Source organism: Vitis vinifera, chromosome 18 (assembly GCF_030704535.1).
Source record: "Vitis vinifera cultivar Pinot Noir 40024 chromosome 18, ASM3070453v1".
In the NCBI taxonomy this organism is placed as follows: Eukaryota; Viridiplantae; Streptophyta; class Magnoliopsida; order Vitales; family Vitaceae; genus Vitis; species Vitis vinifera.
This window is the reverse complement of record NC_081822.1, coordinates 2596102-2614957: the sequence shown is the minus strand read 5'-3', so window position 1 is coordinate 2614957 and position 18856 is coordinate 2596102. Positions and strand designations below refer to the sequence as shown.

General features: G+C 37.2%; 1 protein-coding gene across 6 annotated transcripts in view; it reads right to left on the bottom strand.

The window, feature by feature from the left end:
• The window catches only part of LOC100264280 (N-glycosylase/DNA lyase OGG1), a 20774-nt gene extending 1918 nt beyond the window's left edge, over positions 1–18856 (bottom strand). The window contains exons 1-4 of one of the 6 annotated variants that reach the window (XM_010665885.3): positions 17858–18832; positions 16922–17132; positions 7733–7955; positions 1217–7267 (exon numbers count right to left, since the gene is read on the bottom strand). In XM_010665885.3, the coding sequence (XP_010664187.1) occupies positions 7218–7267; positions 7733–7955; positions 16922–17132; positions 17858–18576 (1203 nt within the window). In that variant the 5' untranslated portion in view covers positions 18577–18832 and the 3' untranslated portion in view covers positions 1217–7217. Of the gene's footprint in view, positions 1–1216; positions 7268–7448; positions 7998–16921; positions 17133–17857 lie in introns of those variants that run through there. The other 5 variants (XM_010665883.3, XM_010665884.3, XM_019216623.2 and 2 more) reach the window with 5 other exon arrangements.

Below are 18856 nucleotides of genomic sequence, written 5' to 3'. Positions count from 1 at the left end.
CACTTTGTAAATGAAACAGCAACAAATCTTAAAATACCCTTTAATTTTTCAACCATACATTTTGCACAACTAAGGACATTTTTGGTTTAATCTCTTAATAGATTTTCAAGTGCAAGTTATGAAAAAAGGAAAACAAAACAATTTTTAGAATTTTGATTAAAAACACATTTGGAAAAGTATAATATGTATGTATGTATGTATGTCTGTGTGTATGTGTATGTGTGTGTGTGCGCGCACGCTTATGTGTATGTGTGTGTGTGCACGCACGCTTATGCGCGTGTGTGTGTGTGTATGTATGTATGTATGTATGTATGCATGCATGCATGTATAGCAACCAAAAATCTATAAGTAGTCAACAAGTTTGAAAAAGTAAGAAAATATATCAATTTCATTTTTATATTGTTGGTTTCATTTTTGAGTGATCAATTCATGAGAAAATTTTAGATTTATATTTTCTTAAAAAACAAGAGAAAAATAAATAAAAACAAAACATATTTCAATCATATTTGGCTTTTTTTTTTTAAACATACAAATTGCACAAAATAAGGATAATTTAACTAGTTTTTAAATTAAGATTTATTCTAAATTTTCAAAAATAAAGATGGTTTAATTTTGTATGAAAATTTGGATTTGAATATTATAACAAAGTTAAAAGTTGAAAAGAGAAACTAAAAAAAGTGACTTTTTCATTAAGATAAAAGAATAAATAAATAAAAGTTACCTTTTCCATTAAGAAAAAATTGTCTTTAAAAAGGTAAAAGTTAAATTAGAAATGACTCTAACAATGTCTCAAGTCTTAAAGCAAACCCCTAAGACTAACTTAAAACTGTTTCAGTTAAGATGCCATAGGGCAACCTGATATTGCCAAAGGATATAGAGCCAAGCATGATCAGGATTTGATACACTCACACCTATAACCTTTTTCCTTGCAAACACACATTGCAATTAGGAAAAAAGGCTACTCTCATTCACTTTGAAGAAATGCATATTTCTTAACCAACATAACCATGTGTACTTCAGTGAGTCCTTTTCAGACTCTTTTAATGCATTTATTAATTGATAGGCAAATAATAATTGTATTAACAACAAAAAAAATGTGCGGGTAAGTATATACAATGTATACAAAGAAGCCAAAAGGCTAAAAAACCATGCAATGGCACAAAAAACAGCAACGGTGCCCTACCTAAAGCCAAACCAATCCACAAAGTCCAACATAGACACTTTTAATGCATTTTATTCTTTTGCCTATCAATAAAATAACATAAACTAAAAAAACTAAAGTAATTCTTGTGCTACAAAGCACCACAAAATGTTATTTGCATATCCAGGACTACATTTCAGAAACTACAGAACAGAACTTAAAAGATGATTAGAGGAGAATCAATCTGTTTATCCTTCGATACCACTGCTTTTTTGATAAGCAAGCAAATAAATATATTAAGAGCACCTATCAAAAAGCCCACCAAAGTACACGGGTCATATACAAGGGCACCAAGGCAAGAACAAAAAGAATACAAGAAAAAGGAAGGCCAAAAGCCCCTTCACATAAAGTCAAGCCCATCGACTAGGTCTACCATAGACATATTCGCATCATTTAAGCCCAGCCGACCCACTCCAAAAGTAAGCAAAAGAAGGAGAATCTTAACGCTTTATCCGAATTTTCCACATCCTCAAACCACCTTCTATTTCTCTCCCTCCAGACAGTCCAAACAATGCATAAAGGGGCAGCCCTCCAGTTAATGTGTCCCTAATATTTTTAATTATATTTTTATCACCCTAAATCTACATTCTAATCCAATATATTGCTATTTATATTAATTCCTTATCATGGGCAAATAAGATGATTGGATTAAGGAGTGTCTAACAAAAGGAGGAGATGCATCCTAGCACACAAGAAGTATAGAAAGAGCGCCAAGAGATGAAAAATAAAAGAAAACAGGAAAAACAAAGCGCAGCACATGCTAGCCTGCCCCAAGCCTTCAACAAAGCAAAAAATCCTAAGGCAAACTCCCAATGAATCCTGGACCAATAAATACAGGTTCTCTTTCTCTCTCTCTAACAAAAGGAAGGGATGTATCTTAGAACCAAAGTTTGAAATATCGGTAAATACGGATATATCGGTACTTAGATTTTACGGATATATCGAAAATATCAATGCATATTTTAACAAAAATATCAATCGAACAAAAATAGTTCAAAATTCATAAAAATGTTTAGAAAACTTTCAAAGAATGATAAAATAAGTAAAAATACACATATTAAAGTTATTTTGTAAGTGTAATTTATATAAGTAATATTTATCAAATTTTTATAAAAAATTAGCTTAAATTCCTTTAATATATTTATATTCATTTATTTTAAAAATTAAAAATTACTTTTATTAAAACATGTTTTATTACATTTTAAATAAAAAATTAAATTGATTTATATAAAATATTTTATTAGAGATTTAATTTCTAAAATCTTATTACAAATCTGGTGACAATTTTTTCTATTAACATTAATTTATTTAAATAATTAAAATTATTAATAATTTATCTTATCAAATTAATTTTAATTTATAAAATTTAGGACTTCATTATTTTTTTTTTAATTGTAGCCATTTTTGAGTAAAATTATATTTTTAATATTTTAAACTAAAAACATTTAAAATTAAATAAAATTAAAAAGATAAATAAAAAAATTAAGAGTGAAGTTATAGTAATTTTTTACAATAAGATTAATGAGATAAATATGAAAAGTAGTTAAAAATAAAATGATAATATAAAATAAAATGATTATATAAATTTAAAAAAAAAAGATTAATTAAAAATGAATAATTAAAAAAAAATATTAAAAAAAATGGTTTTGGAAAAATCAACCATTTTTTCAAAAAAATCTCTAATTTATCGCTGATTTTTTTGAGACTGCCCTTTGCCCACACACACGTCGCCCCCATGCCCGATTTTTCACCAAAATTTCACTCCATAGCGGAAATTGTCAATATATTCGCGATTTTTCCAATATTCCACTGATTTTTCCCATGACCAATTATTGGTGGCCGAAACGAAATCGGCCACCACCGATAACTGATTTTTTGCAAAAAAAAAACGGCGATAAAAACTGATTTTTCAAACCTTGCCTAGAACACAAGAAGTGTAGAAGAGCTAAGAGATGAAAAATAAAAGAAAACAGGAAAAACAAGCGCTGCACATGCCCCAAGCCTTCTGCAAAGCAAAAAATCCAAAGTCAAACCCCCAATGAATCCCGAACCAATAAATACAGGTTCTCTCTCTCTCTCTCATGGGCAAATAAAGGTGATGTATTAACCAATTAAAGAAAGTTCAATAAATCTTTCAACAACTTGTCCAAGTTATCATCCTCTCGTAAGATCCTATTGTTGTGATCACACCAAAACTAACAAAGGAGGGCCAATCTCCCCACCTTGAGGCACCATTTGCTCACATCATTGTTTTTTTTTTTTTTTTTGATAACCGTGGATGTGCGGGTGAGCTTACGTGCACCACGACTAATACCACGAGGCCCTAAAGTTAACGACCAGGTAAACCTCCAGTGGCCCTGAGGGGACTCGAACTGGTGACCATTGGGGAGCAAACCCAAGGTCGGACCAACTGAAGCTCACATCATTGTTATACCACCCTAGAAGCAACTTCCTAACTCTTCGTTGGGAACACCTAATGCAATCCCAATAAGGAAAGCATGAGGTTCAAAGCATTCACTCCTTGACACAATGGGTGAAAACTTGGTTGTGGACTTCTCATTGATCATTTACATTAATTATTTAAATCTTTCAATATAATAGTTATGTCACACTTTGGCATGCTTAATATATATATGTACCAAAAGTAGATATGACATCTTTCTGGTCCATTGGTTGAACATCATTTTAAATAGATGTTAATACTTGAGATCTTTCTAATTTTCAACAATATTTCTCAATTTCATGTCAAAACACTATTATCTACTTTAGATCAACTTCACTTCAAGGAAGTTTAATTTCAATATTTTTCTCCTACCACTTTTACATGTAGCTTTATCCTAATTTTAACACAGTGCTACACATAACAATGTTGATATTCAGAAAAAGCTTATCAAGTGCATCTAAGAAGGGAGAAGCGACTCAGTTGTACACACATACTAGAATCTTAAGTGTATGAATAGGACAAGCAGGCTTAGCAATTACAGTAAAGAATTGATCCTTAGTTCAAACAATGATCAAGATCAGCAAGCAATGACTAACATAAATTAAGGCAAAAAAGAATGAGTATATTGAAGTAGTAGATCTCTGATGAATAACAAAATAGCACAGTTTTACTACAGGATTAAAAATTCTGAATTTAGCACATAGGCAGAGCACAGATAGATATTCACATATTTTTATTGGTTAGCTATATGACAATCCAAATTTAATCATTTACAAGTTTTTCAATTCAAAAATTATATAACCATAAAGCAACAAAATGATGGCATAGAGCCAAGTAAGCAAACTGGTAGGGAAAGAAACTACAAACATATGGAAGCTCATGGTCAAAGAAACTACAACTGTCATGGGCATAAGTAGACAGAAAAGGAGAAGAGGTATGTGTGGACCCCGCATTTATGCACATGCATTCCTACTCGATGGCAAACACTCCAAAGAGATCAAATGGTGAAGCAAGCTCGGGCTGAACTATCCCATCAATCTGACTCGTACTCATCACGAACATCTCATCAATGTACTCATCATATGGAACAGTTCCATCCACCATGTCCCCGATCTAAGCAAATATCCCATGCTCATCTATCTCATATGGGAAATAGAGTGTCATGAGGCTCATATGATCTGGAGATGATGGGACGGCCAATGCAAACGCGGAAGTGCCAGGAGCCCCATCACTCAACTGCATTCGGTGGACAAAACGTTGAAGCTCAACCTCCTGAACAATACTGAATCTGTCAATGATCTCATCTGAATGCGTTTGTAGCTCCGGTGCTCTCACAAACTAGTCTGCCAAGCTCATGCTGTATGGGCGAACAGGATAGTCAAATGATGTGTGAGTCAATCGGGCCCTCACCCTCTCTTTGCGTAGTCACGCCATGTATCGATAATCAACCTTAGTAGGGATGAACCCAAGTCCAAATGGTACATCACGATCAGGGATAGCTATAAACTCTCTAGACCCATACTAACGTCGCCCTAATCCCATGCTAGGCAGAAAAGACATGTTCCTCATCATGTCAAGTACCACTGTATTGTTGTGCTGATCAAATGACATGGCCACCAAGTCTGCAAAAATCCTCAATCCCTAGAGTCTGCACCTCATCAAACGTGAACCCAGTCAAAAACAGGTCATCCCCGCTATGACTGATCTGAAGCACTAGCTCAAAAGAAGCAAACATATCTCCAATAGAACGCACTGTGATGACCTGCCCATCATGAATGAACTTCACCTTCTAATGAAAGGATGACTCTAGCTCTATGAATCCAAAGTCGGCCCAGGTTAAAGAATGTAGGAATCCTCAAAACCTGGAACAGAATACGAAATGTAGTTGGACCTATCAATAACTCGATCTCCAAAGTGCCCATGACCTCCCTCTTAGTGCTATCATATGCTCTAACTGTCTAAGTAGAGGGACCAAAGTCTGAGGGTGTATAGCCAAGAGCAATGGCAGTAGCTAAGGGGCAGACGTTCAGGGCCGAGCTATTGTCCAAAATGACAGATGGGACTCATTGACCTGAACAACCAACTGAGATGTACAGAGAACGCGTATGGTTTGAACCCTCGGGTGGCAAATCATCATCAGAAAATACAATACAAGTGGCTCTGCCAGCTTAGTTGGTTGTTCAAGCCACCGAGTCTCATCTATCCTTTTGGACAATGGCTCGACCCTGAATGTTTACCCCTTAGCTACTACCATTACTTTTGGCTATGTGCCCTCAAACTTTGGTTCATTTACTTAGACAATCAAAGCATATGATAGCACTAAGAGGGAGGTCATGGGCACTTTGGAGATCAAGTTATTGATAGGTCCGACCACATTTCTTACTTTGTTTCAGGTTTTGAGGATTCCTACATCCTTTAACCTGTTACTGGGCTGACCTTGGATTCATAGAGTTGGAGTCATCCATTCTTCCCTTCATCAGAAGGTGAAGTTCATTCATGATGGGCAGGTCATCATAGTGCGGTCTATTGAAGATATGTTTGCTTCTTCTGAACCAGCGCCTCGGATCAGTCATAGTGAGGATGACCTGTTTTTTACTGGGTTCACATTTGATGAGGTACAGACTCTACGGATTGAGGAATTTTGTGAGGACTTTGTGGGCATGTCATTTGATCAGTACAACAGTATAGTGGTACTTGACATAATAAGGAGCATGTCTTTTCTTCCTAGCATGGGATTAGGGCGACGTCAGTATGGGCCCAATGAGTTTATAGCTATCCCTGATCATGATGTACTATTTGGACTCGGGTTCATCCCTACTGAGGTTAATTACCGATACATGGCGTGACTGCGCAAAGAGAGGGTGATAGTCAAATTGACTCACACACCATTTGACTATCATGTCCGCCCATACAGCATAAGCTTGGCAGACTACTTTGTGAGAGCACCGAAGCTACAGACGCATTCAGATGGAATCATTGACAGATTCAGTACTGTTCAGGAGGCTGAGTTTCAGCGTTTTGTCCACCAACTGCAGTTGAGTGATGGGCTCCTGGCACTTCCACGTTTACATTGGCCGCTCCATCATCTCCAGATCGTATGAGCCTCATGACACTCTATTTCCCATATGAGATAGATGAGCATGAGATATTTGCTGAGATCAGGGACATGGTGGATGGAGTTGTTCCACACAATAAGTAAATTTATGAGATGTTCGCGATGAGTATGAGTCAGATTGATGGGATAGTTCAGCTCGAGCTTGCTTCGCCATTTGATCTCTTTGGAGTGTTCACCATCGAGTGGGAACACATGTGCATAAATGCGGGGTCCACAAAATGGTTTCTAAACAAAAAGGACATAACATAGATATAATGTGAGAGAGAATGCTCCATCAGGAAGCAAAAAAATGGAACCAACCGAGACTATCATCTCGACTGATAAAACAACAACATTCATAGTACATAGAATGAAATTTAACCAAATTTTATCTGAGGCTAACTTACAAGATCCACTTAGAGACTTAATATAAAGAAATCCAATAATTGTGCTACAGGGAAAGGAAACTCAGATTGCAATCATAAGTTCTCACAATTACCACCTACCATTGCGCTATATCCCACTTTACCTACAGCAGACAAGAAATTGGTTACTAATTCTTTTAGTTTCAAAAAGGTTGTAAGCAATAATTTGTAAGTGTTACCCATATTCAAAATGCCGATTCCCAAAAGAAAAAGCACCAAGAGAAACAGGGTGTCAAGCAACAAATGACATTTCACATATGTAATCCTAGTAGTCAAGTCTCTATTGGTGCTTTAAGAAAGTAGATTTGACATTATATTGAAAAATGATTATCTTTCACACTGGAAATTTCACCAAGAATTGTCTTCCCAACTCGTTATCATCAAGGAGCTATACCTTCGGATGAACCTCTTGTGACTACAAATCATACACATGATAAAAAATGTAGTTATGATATAATTACAGTCAATGAACCAGGTTGTCAAAACCTCAATAAACAAACTTCAAGAAGGATATTGTTGTCATTAGCAACTTTTAGTTATACTCAGGCTACTACCACAAGGTCCATTACCTGTTGTACTAGCTTTTATGTTAGTGTCTTTATTCTCCTCAATAGCCCAAAATTTTGGTGGTAGAATTGTCTTTTGTGAAGGTAATTCAGCAATGAAGAGTAGAGTTTGTGCCCAACCAGCATATTTCCCATATTTGCTCACAAATGCATCTGCCACACGACTGCAAAGCTTAGGTGTCAGACGGGCACCTGCAAGCTCAGGGATGAGATATCTGGTAGCAATCTTGCCCATCCCCAATTATTAGAATATTTTCACATCAGCATTCTATGTATTCACCAAAAAAGACATGTTAGAAGGATGCATCATATTGCTCCAAGCAAGAACATGCATATGGAAATGTTTAAAGGTGTTCTAAATTGCAGTATCTCCTATACTTGATTTTATTTTTCTTGCAACTGCCAAAAATGCCATCAGTTTTTTTTAAGTATATTTATTCAAAAATATCAACTTTTTCTGGACATTCTCTTGCATAGCACTCCAGCTGGGGGAAAGAAAAAGAGAAACATGTTCCAGTTTTTGCAGGTTGTCCTACCTTCTAAATCAGTGAAATATTTCTCTCCCACGGACTTAAAAGAGGTGAAACTTATATCAATAGAGCAAAGTTTTACATGTACTCATAAAAAGAACTCGACGAGGAGAGGAAACCAACCTATTCCCAACACCATTGCCACACAAAAGCTATGGAGAAAGCAAGGAGAACCATCCTCACTTGAAAGGGAGATTTTAATAATTCAGAGTCAAACAGGAATTTAACATACTAACCATGGCAAGATCAGGCTTGACTTAGGAATTGGCTAAGCTGACTTACCTCATTCTAAGAATTGTATATCATTTATAATATACAAAATCTATTATATTGGCATTAACAAATAACCAAGCAGCAAACCAGAAGTCAACTCTAGCATAGCTTAGGTTAAGAAATAAAGTAGCAATGGGTTATGTCGTGTAGGGTTCGTATAATGCTGAGGTGAGAAATGGTGAAAATTTACTCAACTCGAATACAACCCTGTTTACCAATCATGTCTGAATGATCTGACACAAACAAAACCTATCTATCACAAGGGTAACACAACACGACCTATTTAACCTGTTCAATAAATGGGTTAAATTGAACAGTATATGAATTGACACAAATAACCAATCAATATGATTCTAACCCGTTAAACCCTTGATAGAATTTTAACCCATCGAACATGTTAAGACGATTCTACACACTTTAACCTATTTAAAATTTTAAATTTATAAATGTATTATTATAAAATACTTTTTAGTTGCTTTTATTTTTAAGTTTTAATTCTTTTTAAATCTTAATTAAGTTAATTATTTAATTTTAATTACAACATGTTTGTAATATAAAAAAATTAAAATTTTAATTTTACACTTGTTTATAATTTTATTTCATTTTTTGACTATAAAACATTTTTAATCCTTATAATGAAATATATAAAATTTTACTTACATTATTCCTTTTTCTATCTATATGATATTTATAATTAAAAAAATACTTTTAATTTTTTATCATTTTTAAATATATAAAATTAATAAATTTATGTGGTTTGAACGAGTCATAAATGGGTCATTTGGATACAATTAAGTAAATAAGTCATTTTGCCACAAACAAATAAATGGGTTAGACAAGTTAAGCAATCAAACCCAAACATGGCCTGTTTGTTAAACGAATTGTTTGAGTTGATACAATTCCAACACAAACACAATTATACCAAATTCGAACTTCTAAAATTCATATCATTTTCGAGTTGTATTATTGCGTGGTATCAAAAATTGTTACCCCTAAATTAAGAAATGTGCACTTAGCTTTCGGTAGAGTTACCTTTATTTGGGCTATGAATTAAATCCTCTAATGCAACAGGGTTGTTTTTTTTTTTTTTTTGGTTTGGGGGGGGGGGTTATTCTCTCCTTTTCTTTGCCCATTTGATCGAGCGGTTGTTTGCATACACCTTGCCTACCAAGGTTTACCCCAATGTGCTGATTTAGTATACATGCTTTATTACTTACCAAAAAGACAAACAATCAACTATTTTTAGTACAACCATTTTGGGTTTTGTGAGAGGTGATTTGCATTTACAATTAACAAACTTGATTGACTCCTTGCAATTTTAGTACTATTCCATGAACTGATATTTACTTTCTAGGTCTTATTCACATGAAATTAGAGTTAAATTTTGCATGCCTCAAAAGTATTTTTAAAGAAACATTTGAACCTGTTTTCCTATTTTTATGCCAACTGAACACACTTTCCAGCAACTTAGAGCAATTATTTTGACTGAACACATTTTGGAAGAGATTGTGCTCCTTTTTTTTTTTTTAAAGCTATACTCTAAGCCCCCAAGTGATTCTTGGAGGTTAAAAGGATTGAATTTGTCCCCTATATTAACAAGTGTTGTATGGTTTTTTTTGATAGATAACAACAAGTGTTGTATCATTGGATCACCCCTTTTCAAAAGAGGAGGCTCCCAATGCCATTTTTTAGTTATACAAGGCCCCCAAGCCTGTTTTAGGAGCGTTGGGATGCAATTACCAGTTTTCAAAGTTTCACAATAATGGGGTAATAAACCAAAGTACTAATGCTACCTATATTACTCTTGTGCCAAAAAAGAGTAAAACCAACAAAATCTCATATTTCAAACCTATTGGTCTGGTCACTAGTCTGTACAATATCATAGTTAAGGTTTTATCAAGGCGCAATCAAAAAGTCCTTCATAAAAGCATCTACATCTCCCAAGGAGCTTTTGTTGGGGGGGTGACGAATTTTGGATGTTGTTTTGATTTTGTCAATGAAATGGAGAATGGGAGAAGGCATTTGAGAGGGGAAAGGGTAACCCTCAAAATTGATTTTGAAAAGGTCTATGGTCATGTGGATTAGGGATTTTTGGATCATGAGAGAAAAGGGTTCAGCACAAAATGGAGGTCTTGAATGAGGGGTTTCTTGTACTCTGAGAGTTTTGTTGTCCTAGTAAATGGAACTGCCAAGAGATGAGTTAAGGCAACAAAAGGATTAAGACAAATAGATTTTCTTTCCACATTCCTCTTCACCATTGCAACTAATGTCTTCAATAGGATGCTATTGAGAGCAAAACACAACGCTTTAGCAAAGGGTTTCTTTTTTTTCTTTTTCTTTTTTGATAAAAAATAATAATTTCATTGTGATAAAATATTAAGTACAAAGAAGGATAAGAAATCTTTCCACAAAGTACCTCATCCTCTATATAAAGAAGACAATGAGTATATACTAGTCCAAAAGGTTAAACCCAACTAAATTCATAACAAAATTTCTTAAAAAAGGCACCATATGTCTAGCTCCATGTTTTGCAAGCACATATGCCGCATCATTGCCTAAGTAAGGAGTTCATAAGAAGGAACATCCTAACTCTGAAGAAATGTCAATAATTTGGTGCAACCACCCATCAAACCTCCATGGTCTTCTTTCTTTATTAGTCGCCCTTGATATGACAACATCAAAATCACCTTCTACTAAAAATTGGAAAAACCTAAAGGTTAAGCCAATAACAACCCTTGTAGAAGGGCTAGAATTTCTACCTCAATGGCTAAACCCTAGTATGTAGGTTTAGAGAATGCTCTTAACACTTTACCAAAATGATCTCTGATCAACCCTCCAATCCCAAACTGCCCTAGGTTGCCCAAAGAACATTCATCAAAATTTAGCTTCACAAAACCTACTGATGGTGATAGCTATTCACAAGGTGACTCCTTAGTCAATCTTGTGGTTCTGCAAATTATGTTCCAATCTAGCAAAATAAGGCTTAAAGAGATGCCAGCAAAAGCTTCACTGGTAAAAACCCATAGTGAAGAAGAAAAATAAAACAAGTCTCAAACTGCATATGACACCATTCCAAAGGGCTTCATAGTGGGAAGAAATTGGATTAGAGTGTCTCTTTTACAATTTGGAGATAACAACAATTTTTTTCTCTAGAGCTTCTATGAAAGATTTGCAAAACCTCAAGATAATCTTATTGGTTTTTGGACAAAGATCAAGGCTTAAGATCAATCTAAGCAAAAGTACTATCATTGATATCAATACAAGTTAGGACATGATCTCCAAGTTGTCTTCAATGCTTGAATTTGAAATCTCATACTGCCCTTTAGCTTACTAGTGTCTTCCATTAGGGCGAATCCAAAGGTAAGTGCATTTTGGAATCCACTGATTTAACAGATTTTTTTTTAAAGATTGGATGGGTGGAAAAAAAAGCTTTTTTATCACTAAGGGGTAGAATAACTCTAATTCATGCATGCTTTTTTTTTCTTTTTCTTTTTTTTTTATAAGCTAATTCATGCATACGTGTCTTACATCCCCCAACTACTTATCTCCTTTCAAGATTCCAACATTAGTAGCCTTAAAGATTGAGAAAATGCAAAGAGATTTTCTTTGGTAGGGGGGCCTGAGGAGAGCAAATAAAGATTATCTTGTAATTTAGGATCTAGTGTGTAGGCCTAAGGAGTCTGAAGATTTGAGGTTTAGGAAGACTTCTTTGAGGAATTGTGCTCTCTTTTTTTAATAGATAAACACACGAAAAAAATATATTAAGAAACAAAGGCGCCTAAAAGGCAACCCAAAGCATACAGGAAGCATACAAGAGGCATCAAAAGGCAAGAACAAAAAGAAACAAAAAAACTCACCAGCCCTCACCTAGAACCCAACCAATCAAAAATGTTAATTAAAGGTAAAGGTCCTATATCTAAACAAGACTTAGACCAAGATCAAATATTACAAACAAACAAATATTCCATCCCTTAGGAAAGTGGCTTTAAAGGTTCCTTCGGTAAAGTTTTATTCTTTGGCATCAGGTTATTTTGAACATTTATGCAACACATCCTAATTGATGGGACTCCAACGGTCTGGTCAAATCAGTATCCTTAATAGACTATTACACAAAAATTCCAAGATTTTTCTACACACACTCGCTTTAAGATAGGCAATGGGATGAGAATTCATCTTTTAGGAAAATTGGTGGTGGGGAAACCAACCATTATATGCACAATTTTCAAGTCTTTACAGAGTTGTCATAATTAAAAATCTCATCACATCAATCATCATTGGTAACTCTTATTTTTTTTCTTAAAACCTAAAATTTCGTTGCAACCTAACTAATTTAGACATTGAAAACCTTGAAAGATTCATGTCCTCACTCATTCTTCTGCACTTTTCTCCATCCATTTCACGTAGGAAAGCTTGGTCTTTATCCTCTTCATACTTATTCGCAATAAAATCATTCTTTGTGGCTTTGTCTAACATATCACATTTAATTCCTTTCTCTTAAGCCAAAGTTTTATGGAAATTTAAAGTCTCGTCTATGGTCAAAGCTTTGGCTTGACTAGTGGTGCACAAGAAGGTAAACATCAATGACATGCTAAAATTGAGAAAACCTTCCAAATCCCTTAGTCTTGATCGGTACATCCCTTTGACCATCTCTTTCTACATTGCCCGATAACTTTAGGGCTACAGCACAATCTATGCAAACAAGCTAGGATGTGGGTTTTGCCAAGGAGTAAATGCGATGATCATTTCGTATAGGGGGTTGGCAAGTTCCATTAGAAGCAAAACTCTCTAACAAATTGTTTATCCCTTAATGATTTGGCATGTGTAATAAAGAAGAAATGTCAAGAATCTTTGAGAATAAGTGGAGGAAGATGGAATCGTTGTGGGATATACTTCACTGTTATTCCTCTTGTTGAACCTCATGTATCAATGACTTTAAAGGCGCTCCTTTGAATGTTTTTTTTTTTGATAAGTAAACACATTTCATTAAAGAGGCAAAAAACCTCAAGGTATACAGGACGTATACCAGGCAGCAAAGGCCAAGAACAAGCAACAAACCAAAAAAACAAACCACCCCTCAACTGGAAGCTATCCATTCCAGGAAATCTAAAAGGGAATGCGGCCTCTCCTCCATATACAACTTAGCCCAACCCCAGATATAACAGACAAAAGAATTTTTGAACCTCTGAATTGCTAAACCCCCTCCCCCCCCCTAAAAGCTAGCCTATTCCTTTCCTTCCAAACCATCCAAAAAATGAATAATGGAATGGAACTCCAAAACTTTTTCTTTTTTTTTCCCACAAAAGAACCTCCCCAACTATATAACACCTCCTTTACAGATTTAGGGAACACCCACTTGACCCCAACTAAACCCAACACTAGATCCCAAAGCTCTCTAGCCACTGTACAATGAATAAGTAAGTGATCCACACTTTCCGCTTCGCACGCACACAAAAAGCACCTATTCGGGAGCTGCCAACCTTTTTTTTGGAGCCTATCAAGAGTCAAAATCTTTCCCCAAGTCGCTTCCCACGTGAAGAACATGATTTTAGTTGGGACTCTACCCACCCAAATCCTGTTTTTCGGAAAGTTGACCTCCATAGGCCTATCCAACCAGTTGTACGCATCTTTCACTCTAAACTGCCCACTTCCCCCTCCCTTCCAAAAAACCGAGTCATCCTCCCAAGATATCCTAACCCCTCTCAACGCTTGGAGCAACTCACCTACCAGCCCCACCTCCCAATCATTGAAATCCCTTATGAAACGCAAATTCCAGCCGCCTTCCCCAACAATCTGGTCCCACAGATCTTCAATCTTTGCATTTCTATTGGCTGCCAAGGTATAGAGATGCGGGAACCTTTGAGACAGCGCTGAATCCCCGCACCACACATCAGTCCAGAAGCTGATTTTATTACCTTTCCCCACCTTGAACCCCATTTTATCCCAGCACCCACCAGCTTCCTTTAATATCTCCTTCCACACCCCCACACCACACGCACCCACAGCCTTCTTGGTCCTCCAACCATGATCCTCCTGACCATACTTTGCTTCCAGCACATGTTTCCAAAGGGCCTCCTTATCCGAAGCAAATCTCCAAGTCCACTTGCCAAGAAGCGCTTTATTCATGATAGCAAGCTTTCTTATTCCCAACCCCCCATTTTCTTTGTCCCCACACACCACCCCCCACTTAACCAGATGAGTTTTCCTCTCCATGAGACCCCCCCCCCCCCCCCATAAGAAGTCTCTTTGCAATTTTTCTAATCTTCTAGCCACAGACATGGGCATACGGAATAACGACATCTGGTAAACTGGCATACTTCCCATAGTGCTTTTAATAAGCGTGATCCTCCCACCCTTTGAGATATATTGGCTCTTCCAAAGAGCAAGCCTCCTTCTCATTTTCTCTTCTATACCATCCCATCCATAAGCCGCCTTATTAGGCACCCCCAACGGCAGCCCCAAATAAACGGACGGAAGCTTCCCCACCCTACAACCTAACTCCACAGCCAGCTCCTCTATCCTTTGAACCTCTCCTACTGGAATAACCTCGCTTTTAGCCAAGTTAATTTTCAACCCGGACGCGGCTTCAAACCAAAACAAAATCCAGCTTAAATTCGTTAAGTACTCCTTCTTTGCCTCACAAAAGACTATAGTATCATCGGCGAAGAGCAGATGCGCAATGTGGACAGCCCGGCCTCTATTGCGCTGAATTTTGCACCCTGAGATGAAACCCCCCTCCATAGCCCTTCTGATTAGGACACTTAGCACCTCCATCCCCATGACAAAAAGATAAGGGGACAGGGGATCTCCTTGATGCAGCCCTTTGGAACTCGGAAAGAAACCAGCTGGCGTTCCGTTCACCATAACTGAAAATCTGGCTGTGGAGATACACCACCACATCCACCTCAGCCACTTAGCGCCAAATCCCATTTTTTCCATGACTTTCAAGAGGAATTGCCAATTAATACTGTCATAGGCCTTCTCAATATCAAGCTTGCAGATAACCCCCTTGTCCCCCTTTTTTTTCCAATTGTCAATCACTTCATTTGCTATCAGGGAAGCGTCAAGAATCTGCCTACCCTTAACAAACGCATTCTGATCATGGGACACAACCTTGTCTATAACCTTCTTAAGCCTGTTGGCCAACACCTTTGCCAACATCTTATACAGACCCCCCAAAAGGCTGATTGGCCTGAAATCACCAAACTCCTCGACCCCTCCTTTCTTAGGAATCAGCACCAGAAATGTGTTGTTGATACTCTTGAGGAACGTATTCTGGTCGTGGAACTCCTTGAAAAACTCCAGGATTTCCTCCTTGACAAAATCCAACCAACATTGCCAAAAGAAAACCGAGAACCCATCAGGACCTGGGGCTTTATCCCCATTCATTTCCATCAGGGCCGTCTGGACTTCACCCTCACAGAAGGGAGCCTCCAGCATCTCAGCCTCTTGCACACAAATTTGATTAAAAGAGAGACTTCCAATGTCCGCCTTCCACTCCGGACTTTCGGAAAATTGCTGCATAAAAGCATTAACTATCCCCTCTCTGATTTCCCTCTCCTCTGTCATTGTAATCCCATTAATTTTGATTCTGTCCATGTGGTTAACTCTCCTATGGGCGGATGCCATCCTGTGGAAATACCTCGTATTCCTATCACCTGCCTTCAACCAGAGTTCCCTAGACACCTGCCTCCAGTGAGTTTCTTCCAGTTCAACCCACTTGGCATAAACCTCCTTAGCCTCCTTCTTACAAGCTACTCGCTCCTTTGAATGTTATTCAACACAATTGACATTCAATGCATAAATCAAAAAGGTTTGGAAAGCAATGAGAGGAGCTTAGTCTAGGATTGAGAAGATGGTACCTATGTATGTCCTTGCATAGACTAAAGTCACTAAACCTTTTTGTATAAGTCTCCCTATATAGTGGAGAAGTTTAGTCGTACTTGGATCAATTTTTTTGTAAATTGTGGGGATGAACCCTCACCCTTCTCATGCACTTTTTATTCCTAATTGATACATCTTTTGTTTCCAATGTAAAAAAGTTTAAAAAAAGAAAAGGATTGGGTAGAGTGTTTTTTTTTCTCTCTTTTGATAGGAAAAGATGGGTATGTATAAATTAGTAATAGAAAAAGGTACATCAAAGTACATAGGGCGTACACAAGGACCACCTAAAGAAAGGTCTCGAAATATAGTACAATTGGACAAAGTATGGTTTTCCAAACATCCCCTAGGGGTTGGTCCAAGGTCCTGATTTAACCAAATCATCAAGTGGAACTCCAAAGTTAGAATAATAGCAGCAAACCATTTATAAAAGGCACCATATCAGTGATAAATGAAATAGCTCCATAAGAACCTTTATGATAATAGCAAGGCAAATCCTTAAAATGTTCACCTGCCACACATGCGTATCAACAGGAATGGCATGATGCTGATCCAGTGAAAAGAGAGCAATGCATGCTGCCACCTTGGGACCAACACCAGGTAGAGTGGAAAGGGCATCAACCACCTCTTGAAGGTCCATTTCACGAAGGGAAGCAAGCCACTCTATGCCTCCACCAGACTTTGACTGCAAAGCTTTGACAGTGCCAATTATGTATTTGGCCCTATTCAATCATTTCAGAGATGAACTTGAGATGAGTTAAAATTGCCCTTATCAGAACCAGATGTGTTCGGGAAAAGTATAAAGTGAACATGGCTAAAAATCCATATATATATATATAGATATATATAAGAGAGAGAGAGAGAGAGTAGTTAATCTTTGCTGAATACATGAAAAACATAAAAAACTGTGAATGGGCATTATACATTTATAGCCTACTAATTAAGATTATATAAAGTGAAATATAACAGAACCAGATATTATTCAATGCATAAGCAAAGTCAATAAATCTTGAATTGCTTATAACAGACTAACAAAGTTAGGACACGTTCTTGCTAATTCAACTTCCGAGGGAATGAATCCCTGGATCCAGGTCCCCATTTCCTCAATTAGACTGATGTATTTGATTGATTCTGGATTCAAATTCCTTGCAGCTCGAAAAGCTTGCTTTTACTGGAGAATAGCTTTGCTTTAAGGTTCATGGAGTTCAAATTCAATAAAAATTAATGCCATATAAAACAAACAACTATTGATTAGGAATTTAGGTCTCTCCCTTCCATGCAAAAAAAAATGAAGCCTACCATTTGCCATTTGGGGTGGAACTAGTTAAGAAATTCAAGATCTTAAATTTCACAAGAATTAAAATATGATGCGCCTTTATTTAGAGTTTTCTTTAGAAATCTGACATGTCAAGAGAGGCAATAGCTCAAGAGAAGCAAAACATTAAACCTGTAACCGAAGCCAGCCTCTCTAAAATCTTCCTCTGAAACCATGGATAGCCGATCCAGAGATGGGAACTCGTAAAAATCAAAACCCCCAACACTCCCCAGATAATTTCCCAACGACGAAACAAAATCCACCATTTTGGTAATCCTCCCAATATTGTTATTCGATGAACACAAAAACTGAATCAAACATTCAAGTGGGTCCTGCCTAAGCACCCTTGCACCACCCAAATATTGTGCCAATTCCGCAAACCTCGAATCCGAAGCCTTGAACACCTCCCACATTTCGCTCAGAGAAATACCCACATTGAGAAAATCCAACAAAGCCGACCTGGCATTCTCCTCCGACGGGCTCTGATGAATGAGGTAGGCAACGTCGCCGTTTTGAAGGTGTTTGAGGGAGATGAGGTGGGATCCAATGACGCCAGTGTACTGAAGAGGGGTGGTTTGCTTCCACCTGAAGGTTTGGCCAGTTGGGAAGGTAAGAGCAAGGGAGAGCTCCGATTTGGCAATATTGAGAGGCACCCATTTGGGTGATATTGGGGTTGTGGGTGGTGGCGTTTGTGGGGTCTTGATGAGGATCATGGGTTTCTTGGAGGAGTTTGAAGTGGGTTTGCTGTTGGAAACTAGGGTTTTGAGGAGGGTTGGGGTTGGAGGGGTTGAAGGCGGTTGTGGAATGGGTCTTCTTCTCTTCATTGTTGGCGGCAGTTTCAGTGAGTGCATCAAATAGGTGTTGTGAATTGGAATTTGGGAGAGAAGATGGATTGAATCGACGTGAGTTCCAGTGGCCGTTGCCTTCCACTCGTCTCTCTCCGCGTCATCAATGTAAGGAAATGAGTTCTCGAATCTTGAGCATATTATATATATATATATATATATGGAAAGTGGGATTTTGGGGAATGGGAGCCGTTGGCTATCGTGCCTATAAAAGATTTCGGGGGAGTGACATTTTTAATTTTTCGCAGGAAAGAGGAGGAAGAATGTTTTGAAAGTCCCTCACTTG